Source organism: Rhodnius prolixus, unplaced genomic scaffold, assembly GCF_049639745.1.
Source record: "Rhodnius prolixus isolate KJV_2025 unplaced genomic scaffold, Rpr scaffold_3, whole genome shotgun sequence".
Classification (NCBI taxonomy): domain Eukaryota; kingdom Metazoa; phylum Arthropoda; class Insecta; order Hemiptera; family Reduviidae; genus Rhodnius; species Rhodnius prolixus.
Window position 1 is genome coordinate 43,692,542 of NW_027411603.1, and position 25,315 is coordinate 43,717,856.

Here is a 25,315-nt window from a genome sequence, read left to right on the forward strand (position 1 = left end):
TTATTAGAAACATTCATTTAATTCGGTTTTTGTCAAAACGTTTTTCTTTTTTTTCAGTTCATAGAACTCAAATGAAGAAACCACGTAACTCAGCAATTTATTCCATTCCTTGGTTACCAGAGAAGAAATTAAGAAAAAGAACAGAGTTGTTGGTAACTAAATTAGTAGACTATGTATTTATATATCTTGGCAATGAGCGTGCTTAGGGGCTAATTTCCTTATTTTATCCCTTTTCTTTTCTTTTTTTAAATTGTTGTATAATTATTTTTTTACTAAATTGTTGATTAATTTTATCTTTTTATCATTGATTATTAAAAACAAAATAAGAAATTACAGTATTAGCCGATAAAAAATTTACTCTGTGAGAAAAAAGGAAAGTACATTTTTAATTATTTATTTCCTAAAGTAAGTAAAGTAGTTAAAGGTTGCTTTGTTGCAGCTTGTAATACATTTGGGTGCAAAAAAAAAAAAAATTATTTGAGCTGTCTTGGTAGAAGAACCCAAGGAGGAAATTATGGAGCGACTCTTCTTTCTGATTATTTCCGAATCTTGTCGCGTTTGAAGGGAAATTAAAGTAGAAAAAGGGAACTTATCAAAGAAAAACGTCAATTCTTTATAGGTGTCGTATACTGAATTAGTAGATTATTAGATGTGGTTGTTTCAGTAAGTACGATTCATCTGAATGCACAAGCTTCCAAGCAGGAGTTTGTAATCCATTGGATTCGGCACGACAATGATTCCTTGTACCATCAAAACACGTGGCCAACATAAAACATGAAATAAGTTTAACATATAATTTGAAATTGGTTCTTTAAGCGTTCTCAAATTGGCAGAATTTTCATTCTCTTCTTCTTTGTTTTTGGAACAAGGCCTTCTGTTGTTACTCTGTACCTCCCTATAGTACTTATATAGAAAGGTACAAATGTCATGAAATGAAATGAAAATCATGAAATTCTAAGAATCATCATTTTCTAAGAACTGTTCTCCGTCTTGAATACACTCTTGAAGAGTGCAAACGAAATAATAACAATTATTTTTCATCTAAAAAAAATATAAATAAATAATCAAAGCCCGAAAAGGTCAAATAAAAAGAAAAATTGAAAGTTTTACGAATTAGGGTTATTCAATATTAAAGCTTACTTTAAACCGATGTCATAGCATTCTTAAACTTCTAACAGATTTTGGATTTTTGCTTTATCTTCAATGAAAGGTGTTTCAGCAGTTTTGAATACGGACAGAAACTTTTTAAATGGAAGTCAAAATATTCTGCACAAACTCTTGACTCTATGTAAATTCGAAACCCTTCCTAATGTGTATAAACAAGCATGATGTGTCCCATGAAATCTTGAATACCACTGCGGATCCAACAACACTTTTTTTTTTGCACCTCAGTGTTATTTATTATATTACTAACTTGGCCGACTATTATACTATTTATACCTATATAAAGTAATAACTAATTACGAATAATTGGTTGTATAAATCTTAGTAGTGAATATATGCTACATAATTGTAAATATAAATTCTTTCTTTCAGATTAGGAAGACATTTTTAAATATAGAATAAACAAAAAAAATTAAATAAAAATTAAAGAGAACAAAATTTGGAAACATATTATTTCATTAATTTTTATGGGAATTTATAAAGTAATTAATATTTTTACTATCAGATTAATAACTGCAACACTATTTTATATAACTTATTTTTTTATTTTCTATAAAATAAGTCAGTTTTGCAGAAAGAAGTAGTGAAGGTAGTGTACAGACGTTCTTCCACCTAACAGTCAATCTGTCCGCTATTTAATGACGTTGTTACATATAAAAAAAACTTGTTATTCGATTTTTTTTCTTTTTGTAAATATATATATTAGAGAAATATTAATTTTTAATGATATTTAGTGAAATTCAATCTTTTTTTTAAAAAAAAATAATATTAAAACAATATGTAAATATAGTGATTAGTGAATTTATAATGTAAATACATTTATTTGGTCGTTAGCTGTAATGTAATGTTCACGACATAAATGTGTGCCAATAACTTGTCAGTCAACAACATATTGCTTCAATAAAAGCATTTTTAATTTTTTTAAAATATATATTTATATGTAATAAAACTTTCTTTTAGTGTGATCGTACCAACCTGAAATTAATAATTTAAATAAATTTTAAAATAAATATATATGTATTATTTTTAAGAAATAAAAACATCTAGATATTTTTGTATAATTTTCAAATTTTTTGTTTTCGTCATTTAAATCTTTCATGCTTAAAAAATAAAATTATTGACATTTCTTAATTTATTGAATGAAAAAATAATTAAATAATTTTATTGCTATAAATTTCATTTACCGTGCTAAAAAGAAAATATATATGGAAAAAAAGACTGTATCGTTGTGATTAGTGAAATATTTCTATTGTAATTTACAAAATATTAAATAATTTTTCAATTAAAATAAATGAATAAAAACTGTCAAATTTGATTTATAAAATTATATACTGATTTTCTGATGAGTAAAAAGTATGCATTATGCGTATAATTTTGTAAACAAGTCCTACAATAAAATCTTGTAATATATAATAATTATCAACAACTAGTTGGATAATAACTGCTAATTTAATAAAATGTTATCACAAGTCATTTTATTATTTATGTTACTGATTATAAACTGAATCCTAATTCAATAAGTTGTCAATATCCATATTTATCATTTATATTTATCAAGCAAAATTTATTCCTTAATAACAGACATATCAATGTTGGGAAATCCAGAACATCGTGGATGTCGTGATGTCCGTTGGTTATTTAGGGAAGAGCTAAGTTTGGTAGCATGTTTTATTGCCAGTTTTAAGTGTTATAGATTCATTTTGTATATTGAGTTGTGAACTAAGGAATTTTAATGTTTCGTCAACTTCTCATCATCCTGCGTTTGAACTGTTGTATTTTCAACATTAAGAGTTAGATGGTTGCTTTCTAATTAGAGATAAACTTTGGTAGTTTTTGTTTATGTCGAGTATCTATTTATAAAAACCAGCTTTTTGAATTGCCAATAATTGTCTTTGTCTTGTACATCTTCGGAAAAGTTCTGTCTTAATAAACGTAGGTACCGTCTATTTTAAAGATGTAGAAGCGTCGTTCTGTTAATTAATTTTCAAAGTTTTTCACTCAACCTTCATTTTGAAAACCCAGTAAAACATGTGGGATGATTCTGTCGGCCATGATCCACATTGGTGCTTGCTTGCAATCAATTTCAAATCACGATTTGTTAGGCGTTGGAGGTGCCCTGCAACTAAGTAAGAGCTTTTTTATCTTCACGGCAGGAAGAAGGACTTTTTGATGACTTCCGATCACTAGATGTACTGATATTATATCTAAATTCTGTTTAGTACGTTATGAGAACAGAATTACTGAAATTGTATTAAAGTATACGTCGGAGGTAAGCGTAATGCTTTCACAGAATGACTTAAATCATTTTCTTAACAAAGGATTGTTAATAATTGCGATTGATCTACCAAAGGAAAGGAAATAATATAGATATAATAAAATAATTGAACTATTCAAGATTTACTGGTATCTTTTGATGGATAATTTTTTGTATAATTAATAAAAATAACTTTATTAGTTAGAAGTTGAATTCTTTTCTGAGGTAAGGTTTATTTTTTCAATATATTTTTCTTACAGCCTACTCGACCTTGACAAAGAAGTTGACGTAATTGTTTTCTGAAATGTTAACCCCAATGATCACAGAAATATATTCATCTTTCAGTGACGAAACTATAGAGTATTGTCAAAACATGAATGAAATGTGACCTGAAGATAATGTGGGGCTAACGATAACTTGAGCAGTGAGTTAGGTACACTTTTACCTTCCTTGATATCTAAACAAAAACATGGGCTAGCTCACTAAGAGCCATTACACAAGTTAGTTATTAAAATAATTTAAAACTAAGGTATAAATTTAACTGCTGTAATTGAACTGAAAAATCAAAATAAAATTGAAGAATATTATAAATATTTAAAAAAATATTAGTTCTTAAAAAATCCGACAGTGTGCGCTAAACAACAAAAAAGTTAAAAAATAACTAATTAGTTCTTAAAAAATCCGTCAGTGAGCGCTGAATAACAAAAAAGTTAAAAAATAACTATTTAGTTCTTAAAAAATCCATCAGTGAGCGCTAAATAACAAAAAAATTAAAAATAAATAATTAGTTCTTAAAAAGACCACCACAGAGCGCCACTTATCAGGCAAATAAAAAACTAGTTTTAAGATTCGCCACTAGGCAGCACTGCTGTAGCCTCCATATATTATGTCAACACTAATTTTCTTCAGTACGACTTGAGTGTCCCAGAGGAGTGGATCGCTCTGTCGCTCGCCACTCCAAACTTTTCTTATCTAGTCTCCGCACACTTAAGATAAAGAATCATGTATTTTCTCTGGGTGGTTAATGGCAGAGGAAATGTTACCTCTTCGACGGTCAAATGGTAAAAAAAGAGACTTGTCATAATAAAAGTGTCAAACAAGATATCATGGTAGGCACGAATTAAATGCTAATATTTATTTTCGTCAAGCCAATAAATATTTCTAAATGAAAACAACACAATTATTTATATTTAAAAATATATTAAACACTGAATATTGGATATTACTATTTCTTGCTATAGAAAGGTATCATTTCTTACAAGCAATAAAACAAATAAAATAAATAATATTACCCAAGAATAACAGGCACAAATATAAATGCTAATATTCAACATACACGAATTATTTCATATTAAAAATAATTTAACAGGAATATTTCCCCACCCTCCCAACCCTGTGAACGGCACTTACTTAAGTACACCGCCAGTACAAATGACGAGACGGGAAGGAAGATTCATTTAATGGGACATTTTCAGGATAATAAAATTTATTTTAGTCTAATTTCAATATAATTAATTAGTAATAACATAATACCACCCAAATATAATATTTTGGAATAAATAAAAAACTTCAGAAGCATAATTAATTAGGAAAAACAAACTTAAAAAATGAAAGTTCAAGTAATGGAGTACATACATACTGACAAAACAGTTTCAACCAATTTTGTACTTCTCTAGAGATAATGTATAGTATAGCAGAAGAATAAATAGAAACCTTCAGTTCTACTAAACTATACATTATCTCTAGAGTAGTACAAAATTGGTTGAAACTGTTTGTCATTATGTACTCCATTACTTGAACTTTCATTTTTTATGTTTGTTTTTCCTAATTAATCATGCTTCTGAAGTTTTTTTCTAGAGTTTTTTCTTTCTGAAGAATACTTTTCTAGAGATAATGTATAGTTTAATAGAATTTTTGGAAATATACAAGTATTAATAAAATGCAAAAACGTTTAAAACTAAAAAATTAAAATAAAATTGAAAAATATTATAAAAAATATTAGTTCTAAAAAATTCGTTAGTTAGCGCTAAATAACAAAAAAAAAGTATCATAAGAATGGAAGTAAGTGCATGGTTTGTATGTAATGATAAATTATAAATATACATTCTCATGCTATCTAGCGGAAGAATTGAGAACGAATGATTACAGAGTAGTTATTGATCTTGCCAATAGAGTTCTCTTAACATCAGTTTTTGTTGGTTTTTTAGTTGGAATTGTCCACATATTAATATTTGATGATCAACTGTCCTACCAGACAGTTTTAAATCTTACAATTTAAAACATTAATAGTATTTACTTATTTGTCTTTTGCAATGTGTATATAAAGTTGCAATTTTTTATTGCTGTAAAGATATAAAAAACAAAATAATCAAGAATTCTGGCTTAAGAAACAATTCGAGCTTGAAAAATAGAATATACATATAAAAAATACTTTGACTATTTGTTTTGTAATAAATCAAATTAAATCTTTATACTTCACTTTATTGTGAATTAGGTTCATTTGTTTGAGAAATAAGATGTTTAAATTTTCAAATATTACAAGTTTTTTTCAAACCTTTCTTCTAGGAAAGTGGAATCATATCTGTATTCCGATTAAAGGGTTAAAAAAAAAAAAAAATGATTTAAGGCGCGTCAACATTTGAGATTATTGGCTCCAGGAAATTTTTTCAGTGCACTACCGGCCTCCAGACAGTGTTCTCTTGTTACAGACAACACCGGACAGTGAGCTGTAAGAAGCTCCTAGGAAGAGAAAATCTAAGGGTCTGCAGCTGGTTTCGAACCCGGGGGACCTCCGCTAATACGCTAACCGCATAGCACCAAAAACAGTGATCCAATAATCAAAACTGAAATGGTAGCAACATTACTACTACATGATAAACAAGTATAGCACGACACTCGGCCGAGTAATATTATCAGAAATGTGCATATAAAACTGAAGACACAGAATTAAACGGACAATTATTATTATTTTCATTTTAATTGGCGTTAAAAGTGTTTTGGGGCAGAATCACTTTTTTTTTTCAAAATAACTGTAAGAGATTTATCAATACCACCTTACCTAATTCAGGAGTCTCGAAAATTGACAAAATAAAATATGGTTCATTCACTGAAATATTGCAGGAAGTTCAAGTAAATGTCTACTGATGACGTTCAGACAAAACAAAATCATTCGGTGGTCGCCAGTCCAACTTAACTGGTAGTAAGTGCGTATCGCCTCTGTTAGAGTATTAGCAAATGATCTAGTTATTTTATGTTACTTAAAAACACATAAGTAACGAAAAGTAAAGACCATTGTAACGATGTTAACAGTAATGAGAGAATTCATTCTGACTCTAATATAACCCCGTCCAAAATAGTAATAATAAACTTACCACAGGTATATAGGAACATTGTAAATATTTGTTTCTTTGTGCAATGATAGTCAGCTCAAACTATGAGCAATTAAATTAATACATAATATTCTGTTTAATTGTAACTACCATATGTTAAATCAGATTCTGAATAGTATTCACTTTTAATTTGATTATATTTTTTATCACATCACATAAAGAGTCATCAATTTCGTTAGACGAAAATATCAATTTACTTACTTGAAAAAAGATACTATATACATCTGGAATCTGAAGCTGCGAAAAATCTAGATTCAGGTTAGTGGTTTAGTCTACATTTCAAAAATTGTAATCTGTATAGAACACCTCTAGGTTTATAGTGGCTGCGAATAAAAGAGGAGAGAGGTTGGTATGAAGAGAAGTCCTCTATGTAATGTAAATGATCCATTGTGGCTTCGATGAGTATCAGTTTAGAGTCCATGGAAAGTATTTCAATACTACAAACAATTTCTAACACAACAGAAGGTAGTGTTTACATTGAAATATTTTAAATTCTCTTTACTAAGCTGCAGCAGGCCAGCGAAGTATTTGTGGAGCTTGAGGTTACATGTATGAGTTTTAGTACGATTTTATAAAATTTGTGAATAGTATTTCGTCCTGGGCAGGACGTTTAACTGCATCCTGGGAGAACAGATCTCACAGCCTTGGTGAAAGCTATCTGTCTAGGAGAAGGAAAACTCCAAAATATAATCCTGGGTAGGCCAGGCTCTGTTGTAAGGTGCGGTGAAGCCTAGGCTGGGGCCTAGGAGTGAGAAACTCTGATATCCAATGACCTGGTCCTCCAGGTTGGGGGCTGAGCGTGGGGCCAATTCCCCCATCTTATAAAAGCTTATTGTTTCGAAACCCGCAATTAAAAGAAAACCGGACGGATCAGATGGTTGGGAATTAATTTTTAGGAAGGCCAAAGTTCACCAAGAAATTTAGAGCCGGATTAGTAGTAGTAGAAGTAGTATCATAAGCAGTTAAACTAAACCTATTAAAAAAAAAAAAAAATAAAAAATAAAACTTAAGCAATTATTTGTTTAATTAATATCCAGAAGGAAAATAATTAAAGGAGCTAAATATTATTTGTGTTGACCTGTGATCTATGTTGACTACTTGATGATTTTAAATTAGATTGCACTTATTCACAAAAATTGTAAATCTTTTCCAAATTTTATTGTGCAAAGATCTCTAACAAGAAAATTAGAAATATTTGTACACTAAACGCAATTAATCCTCAAGACAGAGGTGCCTGGATTGAGTTCTTCCAAGTCTACATCCACACTCTATCCACTGGAGGACATTCGCCTCAAGAAGCGTTCTCTATAACTGACTTTTCTTTATAAGTCACTTATTGCTTACATCAATTTTACAACAATTACCTTATTGATCTTTTTAATTCCTATTCCAGCAAATCTTTTAAGGATTGGGGAAGTGTTATTACATATTAAACGATTTAAAGTCTTTGAGACGAGAAAATACGAAAACAAAAAAATTAGCTAAACGATGGATGATTCGGAAATTGACGTGCAAGGTGAACAGATAGATGAGCGCTTCATAGAAAAAGTTGTCAAAACATATCCTAGAAAATTAAACGTGAAATGGAAATTTCATAAGCTAATAAAGAAAAATGCGAAAGAAATCAAATATCAGCCAAGAGAGTCTAAAATTAGGGCTGAGGGAGAAAGATTTTTGCAATGGAATTACTTTAAGCGTATGAAATTTAATGATATCAGTGAAATGTTGGAAAAGGCCAAAGAACAATCAAGAAGCAAGGGTAAAACAAACCTGAATAAGGAGAAAATATCAATTATGACGAGAAAATTTTTTTTTAAAGGAAGAGATCTAAAAAGGTATGACATATGGAAGAGATTAGTGTTGTTAGGGACTGAACTAAATTCAATGCGAAAAAGGGCAGAGAAAAAAATAGCTGAGCAAACTGAAATAAAAGAAAATGAGCGCATTGAAGAAAAAGAGAAAAGAATACTTATGAGACAGTATAAAAAGAAATTGTTTCAAAAGGGATTCCATTTAAAAGAAACTCAATTCAGAGCTAAAGAAATGCCGTATGAAAAATCACCTTTGGAGAAATTGATATTTATGGCAAAGGCGAAACCGAAATGGATGACGAGGAAGCCGTTTTACGACGATGAGCCAAAAACATATGAAGAAATGATTAACACGTTTTATGAAAAACTAATTGAAAAAATTACTCTGAATAATCTTCTCAAGTTAGAAAAGATCTTTTGGGTAAATTTTTCCAAGTTTTTCTTTTTCAGAGATTTTTAAAATACATTTATAGGTATGTATATTTTGTTTTTGTTTAAAGTTACATTTTTAGTTCTCCTTTTAGGTGCATAATTACGAGTTGCCAAGAGCAAAATTGATACATGCCTTTAGCCAATTATATCCTAAATCCAAAGCTACAGCTATTGATATAATAAATTTGTTTATAAAGGTAAGCTTCTGTTTTTCATTTACATAAAACAAAGTAAATTCCACATGTAGTCTGTAAATCCATAATTGAAAAGAAGGTAATATTTTTCATGACTTCTTTTACGATATTTTGTATTCATACACAAAATGAACTATTTGAATACCTATTTAAGTACAGATTAATTCTAAAGTGGCAAATAAGTAAACTAAGCCTTAAACTTAAAATTGCAGACTGATAAGAAAGGCACTGGAACTATAACTTGGTATGACTTTTTAAATCATCTAAGAAATGAGATTAACCAAATATTGGAAAAACAACGTAAACATTTGTATATTGATCTATTTCCACCAATTAAAGGGACGCCTAAAATAATAAACTCTATAACACCTGGATTGGTGCTTTGCTTGGTTTTTACTCCTCTTTTAATGAAGGTAAAGTCTCTTATAGTGCTAATAATAGTTTTGATGTCAGAAGAGCAACTTCATTTTTAATATATGTATCTGAATAGTTCATATATAATATAAAGTGCAAGTCTAAACATTAGCTGAAGACAAGTTAACAACTTGTCAAATTTTTTATTTAAAGATTACTAAACTTTTTGACAAAATGTCGCAAGGCTTTTTCTTTCAAACTTTGTGCTGTCACTATTTCAAAAAAGCATACTTTTCTATCAACTTCCTTTATAAATACTCCTTCTCGACTACATCTTATACAATTAACAATTAAACTTTGGCATTCAATAACCTGGTCATCAAACAGTAAGTTAAAATGATACAGTTTAATTACAATCTTCAATCCCATTTTATCAGCATAAGAAACATTTAAAATAAAAATAATGGATTAATAATTTTGTTTTTTAATTAAATACAATTTTCTAGGATAAATTATTGTCTTTGGCATATGGAAAATATTTGTCTGCCAATCAATATGGACAAATTACTTTCTGGAATCTCGATATGGAATTTGAAAAAACAGAATCATTGACTTTTTGTAAGTAAAAATTCAAGAAGAATATTAGGAAACCGATTGATGAAAGAAAAATAAACCATATTACCAAAACCATAATTATAATTTAGAAAGGAGAATAAAAATCCATCTGTTTTAGACAGCACGAAGACAAGCAAACCGGTAGTGACCGATATAGCAGGTTTACCGGACTTTCATGTTTTGGCCTTCAGCACTGCCGACATGGCATTAACTTTTTATGATGTTCAAGCAAACAGCTTCGAAATGAAAATGAAAGTGAGCTTAGTATTCTGTAAATTTGATATGATTATATCCAGTTGATCTGACTGCTACAATTAGAGTATTACATAATCAGCAATTATTTTTTTTTATAGATAACACATTTACCTCAGAACATAACTAAGTTACATTATAAATTTTTCGTTGCTGCCAACGCGCCGTCAGTTTTGTTGGCAAGTTTTACAAATGGAAGTATTGTTTACTTAAGGCTTTTTAAAACGGACGGAGGACCCTTTGCGTTCCAACTGCCTACTGAAACAATAGATTCATTCATCATAACGTACGATAAGTTATTGCAGGTGAATATTTTTATTGAACTCTCATCCCTTGAGAGTATAAAAAAGTCAATTAAAAATCTTTTTAAAACATTGTTCATGCTTCAGGATGTGCACTAACTATTACTAATTGTGTAGTCTCTAGTAATTAAGGAAAGGTGTGATTTTTAAAAATAATACTTGTTCTATAAAAAAACGGAAATGCTTCTATAAAATATTAATTATAAATTATTACGCAATGAAATTGTTAATTTTTTGCACATAATAAACTTCCTGATATATTCTATTTGTCGTTTGTCGATTTTGCTTTCACCGCTGCTAGGTACTAGTAATGGATATTTATCGTCGACATTACGTAATATAATTGTCTTAGGATCTGGATTCAGTGGGGAAGTCTATAAATAGTGAGCGATGTTTTGATTTACAAATAACTGCTCGGTAAAGTGTCTCTTATTATCCCGAATAAAAGCGCAGCAATTATTTCTGCACATTTCCCGTCTTACTCACTCTCTATATTCTTGAAATACCCCTGCAGTAAGTGACTTTAATTAGTCAAAATGCGGATATTGAATCCCAGATAGCCTAAGCTACTGTGTTGAATTAAGATCGCTTTCCACTCTGGTGGGTGGAGTGACTCTGCCACAAGCTAGACTAAATTATTACTGAGATCTTTCTTTAACAGAAAACCTATTTTTAAAAGGTTGATTACATACTATATTCACATTTAAAGGAAATTCAATACAGAAAGCATATCAAGGCCCTCGCCCTTCCTAGCGTCACCTTCTAGTACTAACTGCTTTGAGTAGTACTAAGTTCACCGATACACTACCTGATTTTCTCGTGAAGAATACCATTCCCAATTTCTGACAAAGCACATTGAATTGGAGTATTCGTCTTACCATCCAGATTTTGCCTCTTAAGTTTTGTCACAACTCTTAAATCAATTATGATTAAAGCAGTGAAAAAAGAGTTACAAAATCCTACAGTATTGCTTGCTCAGTTAAAAACACGTAAGGATCAGGGTTAGAAGATGGGTGTATTGTATATTATCAATGGTACTAAATTACAGTTATTCGTTCCATTAAATATTAAAGCTGACATTAGGAAAAGAGACGGAGAAGGTTTTAAAAGGAAAAGAATTGACAACATTGGAAGATCTGGAAAAGTTAAAAGGATTAATTAATAAATGTTACCCTACAAAAAATACAGGTAGCTTTCATTTTAGTAAGAAACAGCCCTGGTATGATTTCGAGTGCTACAATAAAAGGAAAAGAATCTTTAGATTACTAAATTTATTTAGAATTAGTAACTCAAATGTGATCAGGAACGCATATTTAAATAATTTAAAGAAATATAAGGAGCTATGTAAGAGGAAAAAGGAAGACTATTTCCTAGATATATGTAACAAGTTTGAGAGGGCAAGACACTCAAAGGAATTCTGGAGTTTGACTAATAATTTCAAACAAAAATGTAAAACTAGAATAGGTGATATAGAGCCTAAAATATGGAAACAGTATTTTGAAAAATTATATAATCTGCCATTTCCTGTTGACTCATTCTCTTATGCAGCCCCTATGGTTAAGGATGAGTATTTAGATCAGCAGTTTACCTATGAGGAAGTAAGAGCAGCTGTGAACAAGTTGAAAGACAACAAGGCGCCAGGATTGGACAGAATACCAAGTGAATTTTATAAAAATGCCCCAGAAGGCTTTGTAAAAGGTCTGTCACAGATATTTAATTTTTGCTTAGAAGAAGGCAAAGTTCCAGAAAGTTTTGGAAAGTCAATCATATTTCCTCTTCATAAAAAAGGTGAGCTGAGTAATGTCGCAAATTACAGGGGTATTTCTTTTTTGGACTCCGTTTCAAAGATATACTCAAGTATGTTAGCAGTGAGGCTAAATAATTGGTTGGTTGAAAAAAACATACTAATGGAAGAGCAAGCTGGCTTTAGAAAGGGTCGCTCTGCGGTTAATTTATTCGTATTGTGCAATTTAATTGAATACAAGTGGAAACAAGGAAATAATAAAATGTATTGTTTCTTTGTAGATTACAAGGCAGCTTTAGACTCTGTGGATAGGAACGCCTTAGTTTACAAATTGCATCGTTGGGGTCTTTCTACTAAGTTCATAAATGCAATTAAAAGTCTTTATAAAAATACGGAGGCTATGGTATGGACGAAACGAGGAACAACGGCACCTTTTAAAACAGAGTCTGGAGTAAAGCAGGGTTGTATTCTAAGTCCATATTTGTTTAACCTCTTTGTAAATGACCTTGCAGAGGAACTCGGTGGTGGGGTGATTATAGGAAATAAAAAGGTAAATATGTTGGCCTATGCTGATGATATTGTTCTTATATCTGATAATTCGGTTGGTTTGCAGTACATGATAGGTGAGCTAGAGAGATATTGTAAAACGTGGAATCTGCATATAAATTTAAATAAATCCAAAATCATGGTTTTTAAAAAAAGTAATAGTGGTAAGATGTGTACGAAAAATGAGAAGTGGTTTTTAAATAAGGAGCAAATAGAATGTGTGAAAAATTATAAGTATTTAGGATTAGTATTGAGTAATAATTTAAAAATGAAGTGTGATATTAAAGAGAAAGTGAATAAGGCAAAAGTAGGAATTAATATGATGTGGAGAGATTTTTTTGGCAATTTGCATGTACCCTATCAGTCTAAATTTAGAGTGTTTGACTCTACAATTCAAAATGTAATAAGTTATGGGTGTCAAGTGTGGGGATATAAGCTTTATGAGGAAATTGAAAAGGTGGAACGATATTTTATAAAAAAAGTCTTCAAATTACCCCCCAATGCGCCAAATTACTTCATCTATTTAGAGACAGGAAGAAATTTAATTCATATGTACACACTTAGAATACATTTTAGTTACATATTGAAAATTCTAAAATATGAAGAAAATAGATTGTGTAAAGTTGTAGCAAAAGAAATAATAAAGAAGAATTGGTCATGGTTTAAAGAGTGGCGTGAATTGGCAGCCAAAATAAATTATAGATTGGATTTGAAACTGGATTCTTTGAGTTCGTGGGATGGGGAGCTGTACAAGATGTTAGATGTGTACAAGGAGTGTTTCACTCGGGAATGTATGGAAAAGGCTGCACAGGGGACACATCATGGCCTTTATAATATATTGAATAAACAAATAGATTATTTTTCTCACTTAAAGTACACCAACAAAATTGGAATTGTAATGAAATGTAGAGGAGAACTTTTGAATTTGAATTATAAACCATTTGAATTAGACAAGGTACAGATGTGTTCAATGTGCAGCCTGAGAGAAATAGAAGATATTTATCATTTTTTAGCAGTATGCCCTATCCTGAAATCCTTTAGGAAAAAGTTTTTAAAAAAAGAAAATATGTCAAAAGAGGAATTGATAAACATTCTAAATGGGGAAAATTTAATAGGTTTATATAATTTTGTTATAAAAGCAGGGCAATACAGGAATTTTTTGATTTTAGAATTTAATTATTAATTTTAGGTTTTCTTTGTTTTTTGTTATTTTCATCTAGAAGAGACGTTTTTTAATTGTGGGTTAATTTATTTTTATTATTATGGAATTAAGGTATGTTTTTTTGACAAACTAAAACTCCTGGCAGACGGTACGGAGTACCATGCTGTATTTTTTTCTTATTGTATGTAACATGTAAATTGTAAATATATCTTAAATAAATAGAAAAAAAAAAAAAAAAAATTAAAGCTGCCTTTCTGGGTTCTTTAACAGCTACAACCCACATTATTTAAAAATCTTACAGATAATTTAAGCCAAGGTTGGCTACTTTATCAGCATTATCAATCAGATCAGCTTCTAACTAATCCAAAATGTCATCTTTAAATATCCATCTTTTTTTCTTTTAAATGGCGCGTCAACATCTGAAGTCTTTGGTGAGTTTTTTTTCGGTGCGTTATCGAATTCCGGGCAATGTTCTCCTGATACAGCCAACACTGTCGAAGATGGATGCCATAAGCTCCTCCAGAGAATATGTTCCTATATAAAACAAAACAAAACAAAATCTATTAATTCTACTGTCAATCTCAGTACCAACAAATTTCACCCCTAAAAAACATTAATTTTATTAAAATTAAAAAAAAAAATCATCTTAAATTGCTATTCAATATTTTTAGGGATTGTTTCCGAAAGTTCAAGTGATAGAAATTGATAATTTGCACTCCGAAGCAATAACGTATATACGTTACTTTCCGTTACTTAACTTGGTGATAACAACCTGCAATTCAGATGAATGCTCTCTCATTATGGCTGAATACAAAGAATTTAAGATCAGAAGAAAAAATAGCATTAAAGGAGGAGTATCTTGTTTTTGTATGCTCAAAAGTAATTAATTGAAAAGAATAATAATGAATATTTAAGCTGACTTTTGTGGCGTTGCCAAATGATTTGTTTTTTCTAGTATTCTTCGAGTTTATAATTAAATAAATAAAATAATAAAGGCTAGCTTAAGGTATAACTATTTCAGAAAGTAACACCTGTTTTTTAGAGGGCGTACTCTATGCTACTGGAGGTACAGACGGTAAGCTGAGAATATGGCATTTTAAAGATGATTTTCCCCCGCTAATGACTTTTGAAGGTCATTCGGCAAAGGTTGTACTAATGGAAGGACTCTATAATGCAAAGAATATGTACACGATGTGTGTACAAAAAATCATTAAAGTGTGGAATATTGATTTAGGAGAATGTATAATGGTAAATTTCATATTTTATTGAACTTGTGATACTGAAAAAGTTTTTAAAATAATGATTATCATTACACATTTATTTATTTCTAACAAATATTATTTTTCAGACATTAGAAGGAGCGTTAAATGCAATTGGGCCGAACATGAATTTTACATTATGCTATAATTCTTATTACAGAACTTTATTAATAGCAGACAGAAAAATAGCTCTTATCAAATTGGGATTTTATATAAACTATAAATTGTGTGACGGTATTACACACACTAAAGCAGTTACAGTAGTAATATATAATCCAGTTTTTGAATTGGTAAGAACTTGAGATAGATAATTGGCATTAATTTAAGGAAAAAATGGCCGTTACATTTGTTAATACAAATTGTTTCCCACTTTTTATTTTATTTTATTTGTGAGGAAACAAAATATTCCTCACTTCAATTTCGGTTACAGGCGACCTGTCTCAAAATTAGGCCAATGAATTTTCATTTCGCAAGTTAATTTTATTTATTTTTTTCTATTTTCCTCATGCTTCTTCTACGTAAAAGTTCTCTATCTTAGAATATAATTTTTACCTTTCCCTTAATAGCAGACGATACAAACTGCGTCTTAGTCATCGCCAGTTCTGCAATATGTCCATAAGTTTTTTGGTTAGATTTGATTCGACAACGCCAACAAAGCACATGTTGGGTTCTTTCTGAGGTCGTATGTCTACTTGAAATTCTTGAAACCAACTTCAGTTGATACCCAATTTGACATGTTATATTCTGCGACTTCTCTCCTATATGATGATTATTACGTACTTTTTCTCAATAGTCCTGTTGAGTGGATTGTAAACATTTCTAAAAACTAAAGGTAAAGGAGATAAGTTTTTGAGGAAATCATCTAATTAATAACATAGTTTAACTCGCTCATTGATTCGTCGGGTGGCCAATTACAGGAAATTAGGATAAGTCCGTTTGAAAGCTTCCCAAGAATGGAAGCAGATTCGATTAAGGTAGTGTTTTCACTTCTCATCGTTCCGGCATTTTGATTGATATAGGGCAGGGGTCGGCAACCCGCGGCTCGCGAGCCGCATGCGGCTCTTTATCCTAATTTCATGGCTCTTCAGCCTGTCCAAAATTTCATTTATTAAAGTAAAGATATTTTTTCAAAAATAATTTTAAATGTGATAGTTTAGTAATTGAATAGAATTATATTAAAATACAGTACGTAATATATAGGACTGCCGCCATTTTCATTCAAACACAGGATTAGTTATTATTTATTTTGCAATATGTGAAAATAAATATATAAAACATTTAAATGTTATTGAATATCATAAAATAATAATTTGTGAATACAAATGATCTACAGAGTTGTTTACACTATCATCCTTGCGACTCTTGGTAAGATTTATTAAAATTATTTAAGGAGAAATGGCTCTCTACTTAAAATAGGTTGCCGACCCCTGATATAGGGCTAAAAGAGTGTTTTTGGGAATCACCGATTCCACGGGTCTGCATGCCTTTAATTAGTTTTTTAGTACACCCTTTTTTTTAAATATTTTGTTTTAGGTAGTGACTGTGGGCATGGATTCAAATATTTTCTTTTGGAAATCATTTACTGGTGAAAAACTATTTTCTGTACAAAAGGCACACGTTAAAACTTCCAACGGAGAGGAAGTAATTCAAGGGATAACAGCGGCAACATTTAGCAATAAATGGATATACTTGTTAACTGGAGCAGAAGATGGCACAATTAAAGTGTGGGACATTCATAGCGGAACTTCATTGAAGTCCTTAAAGCTTAAATACAACTGGTTGCAACATCTTTTCTTATATCGTTATAAAGTTGTGATATTTTGAAATTCTAATTTAATACGTAAAATGCATGAATTAATTGCATGTTTCAGTCCAATAACACATTTAGTGTGGCCTGATGATTATATACTGGCAATGGGTTGGTATCCGAGCGTAAAAATGTGGTATGTTAACTCAGATAGCACAAAAGATCATTCGGTATACTGGGAACAAATTCACACAGATGATATATTAGCTGCTTGCTTCTGTCACCCAAATAAAGTGGTAACAGCCACTTACACTGGTGAATTAGCTTTTTCAAGCACTGAGACATTACTACCATATCGGATGTATTTTGCATCAAGCCCTGATTCTAGGTGAGTGTTTATTTTTTTGAATAAAATTATTTGTAATAATAACTACCCCTTAGGCCTGATTGGTTGAGGGTAGTCTTTTCCCAGAAACTGAAGCTTTTTGGAATAGAACCAAGTCATTCCAAGAAAGCATTAATATACGAATATGAGGAAAGTAGTTACCAATTTATTATTGGATGCCGGGGATTGCACCAAGAGCTAGCAACAGATAGGATCACCGCACTAGTGTAATAGAGGATGCCTTGGACGAAGCCTACTTTATAGACTCTCATCATCCTATCTGAATATTTTACACCAGAAGCAAGCAGGGAAAAGAGTCTTATTTTAATTTCTGAACTAGCGTTTATAAATTTTTTTAACAAAGTATTTTGAAGGAATAAAAATAAAAGAAGTAACTAATTTGAAACTTCTAAATTTTATATAAAATTATACAGGTAAAGTCTAAGATAGTAATTTAAAAACAATTTTTTTGTAATAACTGTGGTAAAAAAAATTAATTAAAAACAAAATAAATAATATTTTTTAAAAAATAAATAAACGTGTTATCCGCTTTTGTTAAAAAAACAAATAAAATTTTATCTCTAATTAAATCACAGTTTTCAACTTTTTAGTTAAAGGGTTTCCTACTTTTAAAACCTACCCACGTAGCTAACAGCAACCCTGCAACTGTTATAAGCCCAACCCAGCAAAATGATCCAACAACTGATGTATTAGGATCGCAATGTAGTCCACACTGACAGGATCCGTAAGTATCCGGTGATTATCTTAAGATAAGGCAAAGTAAACAAGAAGTGGGACCTCATAGTCGTCACCTTGTCCCAGACCCAATAAATTTGAAGAATACTTACGATAATAAGGACTCTTAAACAGTCATACCTTAGTAAGGAGAAATTATTTACAAAATGGAGATATGAATGTTCCAACAGTTCCAAAATCCATTGGAGGAAGATTAATTCACAATGAAAAGCGCAAGTGCTATGCCCTGTAAACAAAAACGTAGTGAGAGTTATGAGAGAGAGATTGTGAATGAGACAATAAAATTAAACATTTAGTTAAAAAATGTGAATGATAAAAACTGTCCATTTTGTTTATTACGACAAAATATCATTACTAGTTGTAAATATTATGAACTCTTGAATTATCTTGATTCTTGCACTAGTGTTTTAAAATCCTCGCAATTCATTCAATTCTTTATGTGATTAGTAGCCAAATTTGGCATTTGGTGAGAAATTTTACGGCATAAATGTTTATAAAATAGACATTTAGATGTTTTTAATAAAAGAAATAGATCTAAAAAAGTGTTTTTTTGAAAATTTCCTAAACTATCATAAATTATAGTTATTCTGCAATAAATAACTGGAAAACATCAATCATTATGTGGAAATCATTAATCAATTTCTGATTTATTTTAAGAGTATTCATTTTCCAGAAATTCGTTATTGTTTTAATTTCCTAATTATTCAAAAAAAAATATATTAGATATTTTTTCCAAAACATTTATTTATGTACAGAAGACTTTAAAAAACATTTTCTTAATAATTGAAAAATATTTACAGGGTAACCGATAGTTTTGTTAATGCCCACAAAGAATTTAGAAATCCTCAGAGTCATTTTAATATTGAAAAATGCAGATCAGCGTAAGTTTATCTTATATTCTTAAGACTAGCTTTCTTTAATACTGTTTTCATGTTATATATTTTTGTAAATACAAGTACACTTTGGTAACTTATATTTACAAAGATTAAGTAGGAATTAAAGAAAACAAAAGGGGTAGCTAGAAACTAAGCTTTATATTGATTGTTATAAGAAAATCGTTTAACCGCGAGGGTCAATGACCTTAACTATTGGATTTCCACAATTTCTGAACAATCAAACATCAATTATTCTGCCTTTAATTGAAATTTGTTTCTATATAGTAGAATTTATAATTTTAAAAACATTCTTATTTATATAAACCAGAGGAATTAACGCAAATTAAATCTTTATAATGTTTTAATTTCTTGAAATTTAAAGATGTCAGAAATAATACGTTGTCTCATGGCTTTTAAAATAGATTCTTTGCCTCCATTTTCGAAGTCTACAACTCTACCGTTTCACATTCAAAGGAGGGATATCACTCCTTAATTGTGCATATAAGGTGTCCTCCAACGTTTTTTTATTCAAGACTCCTTCCTCACGCTGAGAGAGATTGAAAGATGCTAATGTGGATTTAGAATTAGGCTTGGCAGCAGGCTCAGATGGGCAGGCAATGTGGCAAGGATGACTCAGTTGGAAACACCCAGACGGCTTCTGCAGGCAAATGTACATGGGGTTAGGAGAGTGAGCAGGCCTAAATTAAGATAGAATGATAGGGTAGGGCGTGGATGCTAGAAACCTGCTAGGAGTGAGGAATTGGAAGGTTACTGCAATGGGATTGAGGAGGCCAAGGCTCAGTAACGGGCATTAATGCCAGTAGTAGTAGTAACATTCAAGTAACACTATTGCAAACGTTTCTCATTTTCAAATATATTCTACTTATTTTCTCAACGATTGACAGAATGAATTTAAATATGATCACAGTATGAATGAATACAGCGCACGTTCGTAGAGAACAAAAGTTCCTCACCGCATTACAAATTCCCTAATGAGAACGTACCTAGGTTTTTGAAGTTAGAGTTTTACTAGAGTAAGAAAAGATCAAAATATGTTAACGATAAGTAACTGAATCAAAATGTTTTTTCCAATTTTTAATTATTATTTTTCCCCCACAGAAAAGAAGGCCAAAAACATTTTTTCTCAGCCAGAGATTGTAATTATTGCATAAATAGATTTGGCCCAGGTGATTGTTTGAATTACACCAGGCATTATTTATTATTATTTTCTTTAAGAATCTCTATTAATACAATTTGCGTTATTGTAACAGCTCGAATAGGAATATCTGCAGTCGCTAGTTTGTTTTCAAGGCCTTGTCAAGCAGATGTAGGCTCGGTGGTGGTTGCTTTGGAAACTGGATGGGTTCAAATTTGGTCACATAGTCAAGATGGTGGAATGCTGGACGAATTTTACGCAGTACATGTTGAAGGCGATTATATATTATGCATGACATCGGACTGTAAGAACAATTACCTCTTCACAGGTTCTAATTAAAATATTTATTTAAATAGTTTTTTTTTTCCTCTGGTTTTATTCCCAAATTTTAGGTTTTCCTTGCTTTCATTAGCATAGTTTTTCATCTCTTTCTTGGCCAGTTCCTGCAATTTCCGCATCTCATAACCAGCCATCTCAATTAGGACTCACCAGCACTAACTAAAGGCAATCTGCTGGATATATCCGCAACTTTTAAGTACATTGATCTCTATCGATTTCCAAAATCTCTAATCTAATTCCTCTAATCCTCCATCTTCCATCCTCTAATCTTCCATTCCGCATCTCGATGCGCCTTGAACATTTAGCAGCTTTTATCCAAAAATATTATCCATTACCTGTAGTTGTTTCTTGTTCAAATATTGTTTAATACTTTAAATAAACTTTAAATTCCTACTTTTAGTACTTCATACTTCCCTACTTCTCTTTAGGATGATCAATCCTTGTCTATTTAACTACCCTATTGGTTGACTCTCCCTTCCAATTAAAGTTTTTATTTTTCTGCACTATTTCCTATCGATGTGGGCAAGTGTTTATAGCTATAAAAGTTTATAGCTAGTCTCCACTACTCTAACTTAACGTCAGTCACTTCCACAGTATTGTCAGCAGCATCTTCATCAATAATTACAACGGACGGATAGTTAATCAGGTTTTCGGACATGTAACGATTAGAAATCATCTGCAATCTTACCGTATTAACATGATTTGTCTTCATTCTCTGATAGCAACATATTTGCAAATGCCTGGGAGCATCAATTGTTGTACTCATCTATATTGCGATTAAGAAGTACCTCGAGGGTTCCTTGGCACTATTTTGATTTATCAACCTGAAAACATTTAGTCACTTAAATAATCTTTGAAATCACATTTCTTTACGACATGTTCTTTAATATTTTATTAATGATTTTTGGCTGTAAAACATTTGATTTAAGGATCTTACAATGGATATGTCAAAGTGTGGCACTTGGAAAATTTTGTATATCCTAAAGAAGATGGACCCAATAAAATCTGTTGGCCACTTTTGAGATTAAAATTTCCACTTTTAATTCGATCTAGTATATTTCTTGGTCGAGCTGAACGAACTTTGAAAAATAAGTCAGGTCCTAAACTTTTGAGTTCTTATAGAGCTCACCTAAAGGCAGTCTCTAGTATGACATTAATGGAAGTTAATGAAATCCTTATAACGTAAGTATTAAGCTGTATTTTTCATTGACAAATATTTTTTTTATTACGAATTATTTAAGTATTCAACACAAAGTGCAGTTACTTTAAAAGTTAATTATCATTCCATCGGCTTAATAATTAAAAATGTCCACTTTTGAATATATAAAGGTTAGTAAGGAGATAATATAGTTAAATCTGTAAAAATGTGTTCTAAAATCCAACATCTGTGATTTAAGATCCAGTTACGATCATACAGCAAGATATTGGACATATGGAGGAGTTTATCTTGGTACTTTAGGCAGTCTATACAAATTTCCAACAATTATTCAAGGTCGACCAATAAAAATAAAACACCGGAGAATTCCACGTGATATTAGAAGAGTAGCATCTTCAACAACTCTTCATGTAAGCAACTCTTCATTGTTCTTATTCAATTTAGTATTTGCCTAGAATTAATTAAACTTTTCCCGAATTAATTTCACATAAACTCATAACAACTAACAGATATGCCGTAGGTATTAAACAATGCGTACGAAGTTAATATTGACAAAAAGTTCATGATGAATATGCGATTAAAAAGAATAAAAAAAGAATTATCCACAAAAGAACTAAAAAATCCATTATATCCAGACTATTTAACATCACCTCTACTAGGAAACCACTATGTGAAAGAAGTGCTATTGAAAAATATCCAAATTCCAAAAGACTTTTCTAGCTGCCCAGTGGTGAGTTATTAGCAGATGAAAAAACTTTTATTTTTACATTTACAATTTTTTAAATTGCAGAATTTTGTTTAATAGGAACGAATTCCTACTTCGGCTGAAATCTATGACATAGAGAAGATTGTTAAAAAACCTCTTTCGAGTTATGTGAAAGAAAATGCAGAAAAAGTAAAAGAAACGTAAGTAATGTGCTAAGTAAAAAATACTAAGTATGGAATAGAAATATGTAATTAATTTTTAAATTATCAACTGGTTTGTAATAAAGTTTAGTAAATTGTTCGGCAATGTCCAGAGATAGTTAAAAAAAAAGAAGTTTTATCGATTTAATAATGTTGATAGTAGAGACTGTTGGCTAATTTGCATTAGCACAAAAGGCCAGTAGAAGAAAGAAGAATTCCATTGGAATTACACACCGATATAGCAACTCTGCTATTGGATCTTAACAACCAACTAGAAAATGTAAAGTAATCGCCTATTCTTTCAGGCGGGGCTTAACGTCCAACTACCAATTAGGTGTCGTGGACGGGGGCGACTAGCAAACATACTTTACTGTAAATTTCTTTTATTAACCATTAAATAAAATCCAAGGCCGAAGACCGGGAATCGAACCCAGTACCACAATACATATTAGCGTCGCAGGTCTCGCCTCTAACCCGCTCGGCTACCGTGGCGCCTAACTAGAAAATGCAGAGATCTTGAAAACAGAAAGTAACAGTAGTTGCAACTGTTTAAGGAACATTTGAAAAATAATTAGCAGAAAATCTTTGACGCAAAATAACTTTTACTTAAGTGGATGTTTTCTGTTCCTAATTAAAGGCGAATCAATATTTCAAGTCGTGGTGTCTATCGCATCTGTCTTAGCACCTCTTCGCAGACAAATCTCCCAATCGCTTTTCAGAGAGCGGGGAGGCTCTTCTAGAGTAGAGAAAGACAAAGGGTAGTACGACCCAGACTAGAAAGGAAATGCGTAAAGCCATTTGTGAGCTCTATTTAAACAAAACTTACTAACCTAAATCGCTCTTTATATGATCTTTTTAAAACATTTCCAGAAACAATTAGTGCCGAGTTATTTTAGAGGAATTCAAGAGAAAGTGAAGAAAATACATTAGTAAAGCAAAACTTCGGTTACTGGAATTTGTAGGCAAAATATGTCTTCCAGGCAGATGCGATGACAAGATCCTGACTAGATTAGTTTAGACTCAAGAAGGGCCGGCCCTACTCTACAGTCTCTAAAGCCTAAAGTGGCTAATTATAGTACATAGCGTTTTCCCACCAATCGTTCTCGTACCATATGCTTTGCTCGTAAGGTGCTAAAGTTGTAAAAGAATTTCGAGAGTCAGCCTTTTGCAAATTCTTTAGGCCTTGGCCACTGGGATTGACCAGAAACCTTTATGTTGGCTAAGTAAACAACCACTTTACTTCACAATAACTCGAAGAGGCTTAGTTGGCAGAATAATTTTCCCTTGCACAGCCGTCGGATGGTCACCACCGAGTCAGTCTCGAGATTACCTAGTGCTGGAGCGGAATGCCTAACAACTGAACGAGAGACCTCTTCTCTCATTGGTACAAACTAAACTAACAGGTATCTCAGACTAGAAATCTATTTCCAGCAACCACTTCATGATAGATACATTACAAAATTCATGGAAATTGAAAATGAAGTTTAGGCATGGAAAGAGTGAATACTTTCTGCCTTGGAGATTATAGCTACTGGTGCACTCCGAAACATACATACATGGTGAAAACCCAAATAATTATAGTAATAAAATATAATAATTAATAAATTCCATAATTAATAAAACTTAGTTCGGGGCGTTGGGTTTAACATATGTAAGACAAGTAAAACAAAGTCTGGGTAGTTCAAAATATCTTTAAAAATAAAGTGAGAATGGTCACAGAAAACTAAAAACATCTCCTATAAGAATTAATTATACCAAATATCATTTTTATCTCTTAATTTATAAATGAAATTCCTACAAAATTGATTACTCATTATTTTTTTTACAGTGAACGTAAAAAAATCGTTAGGGAACAAATGCTGAAACAATTGGGATGTGAAAATTTGAAAATATATTCCTTGGCTAAAGGAAATAAAGACAAAAAATAAGTGAAAAGCATATTAATAAACACGAAACCTTTATGAAAGAGATTTTTTTCAAAAATGGATTATTTACTTCAAAATAATTAAATAAAAGTAGTGTCACTTTTAAAATGACTAAAAATTAAATAATCTTTAAAGAAAATAAATTAAGTATTGTTTAAAAAAGAAATACCTTATTCCAACTCTTATGTTCTAACTTATAAATTCCTTCCAACTTTTATTGAAGGTTGTTAGTTCATTTTAATAAGCTATAAATTATTTAGAATAATACCGTCTTTTTGAAAGATCCGCTGCGTCTCAAATATTCAGAACACCTCTTAAAACACAATTTTCCTAAAAACAAATGTTTGAAGAGATTCTCAAATTCGATCAAGCTACTTTATTTTTAACATAAAAGGTCGAAAGTAAAACTAATAAACTCGAAACTTTTAATTCGTAAATCACTTCAAATCACTAATTTGTACAGCATTTCTTTCCTCATTGAGCTGAAATATTTTTTTAACCTGATTTAAGATTCCAAGAATGTTAAAACTATTCTCAGAACACAATCTAAGAGTAAAACATGAACAGGAAAGAAAACTGTTTCACATTTAAA

General features: G+C 30.9%; 2 protein-coding genes across 9 annotated transcripts in view; both read left to right on the forward strand.

Moving 5' to 3' along the window:
* Cip4 (formin-binding protein 1-like Cip4) overlaps positions 1-2,637 on the forward strand; it is a 94,642-nt gene extending 92,005 nt beyond the window's left edge. For all 7 annotated transcript variants that reach the window (XM_074125604.1, XM_074125606.1, XM_074125605.1 and 4 more), the window contains one exon: positions 58-2,637. The gene's annotated coding sequence lies outside the window, so the exon portion shown is untranslated. The remainder of the gene's footprint in view (positions 1-57) is intronic.
* Positions 2,638-6,910: 4,273 nt separating this feature from the next.
* Positions 6,911-24,854, forward strand: LOC141452970 (WD repeat-containing protein on Y chromosome-like). Of its 2 annotated transcripts, XM_074125596.1 has the most exons (20): positions 6,911-7,065; positions 8,201-9,039; positions 9,143-9,247; positions 9,457-9,657; positions 10,105-10,216; positions 10,332-10,468; positions 10,567-10,770; positions 14,891-15,098; positions 15,262-15,467; positions 15,568-15,768; positions 17,012-17,256; positions 17,350-17,613; positions 19,167-19,247; positions 20,361-20,428; positions 20,513-20,725; positions 21,666-21,918; positions 22,134-22,302; positions 22,413-22,622; positions 22,698-22,798; positions 24,627-24,854. In XM_074125596.1, exons 2-20 carry the CDS (start codon positions 8,296-8,298, stop codon positions 24,724-24,726), a joined length of 3,822 nt encoding a protein of 1,273 aa, XP_073981697.1. In that variant the 5' UTR covers positions 6,911-7,065; positions 8,201-8,295; the 3' UTR covers positions 24,727-24,854. The 2 variants fall into 2 exon arrangements, with proteins under 2 accessions (XP_073981697.1, XP_073981698.1); XM_074125597.1 differs by lacking the exons at positions 22,698-22,798; positions 24,627-24,854 and having other exon boundaries at positions 22,402-22,544.
* The last annotated feature ends 461 nt before the right edge of the window (positions 24,855-25,315 follow it).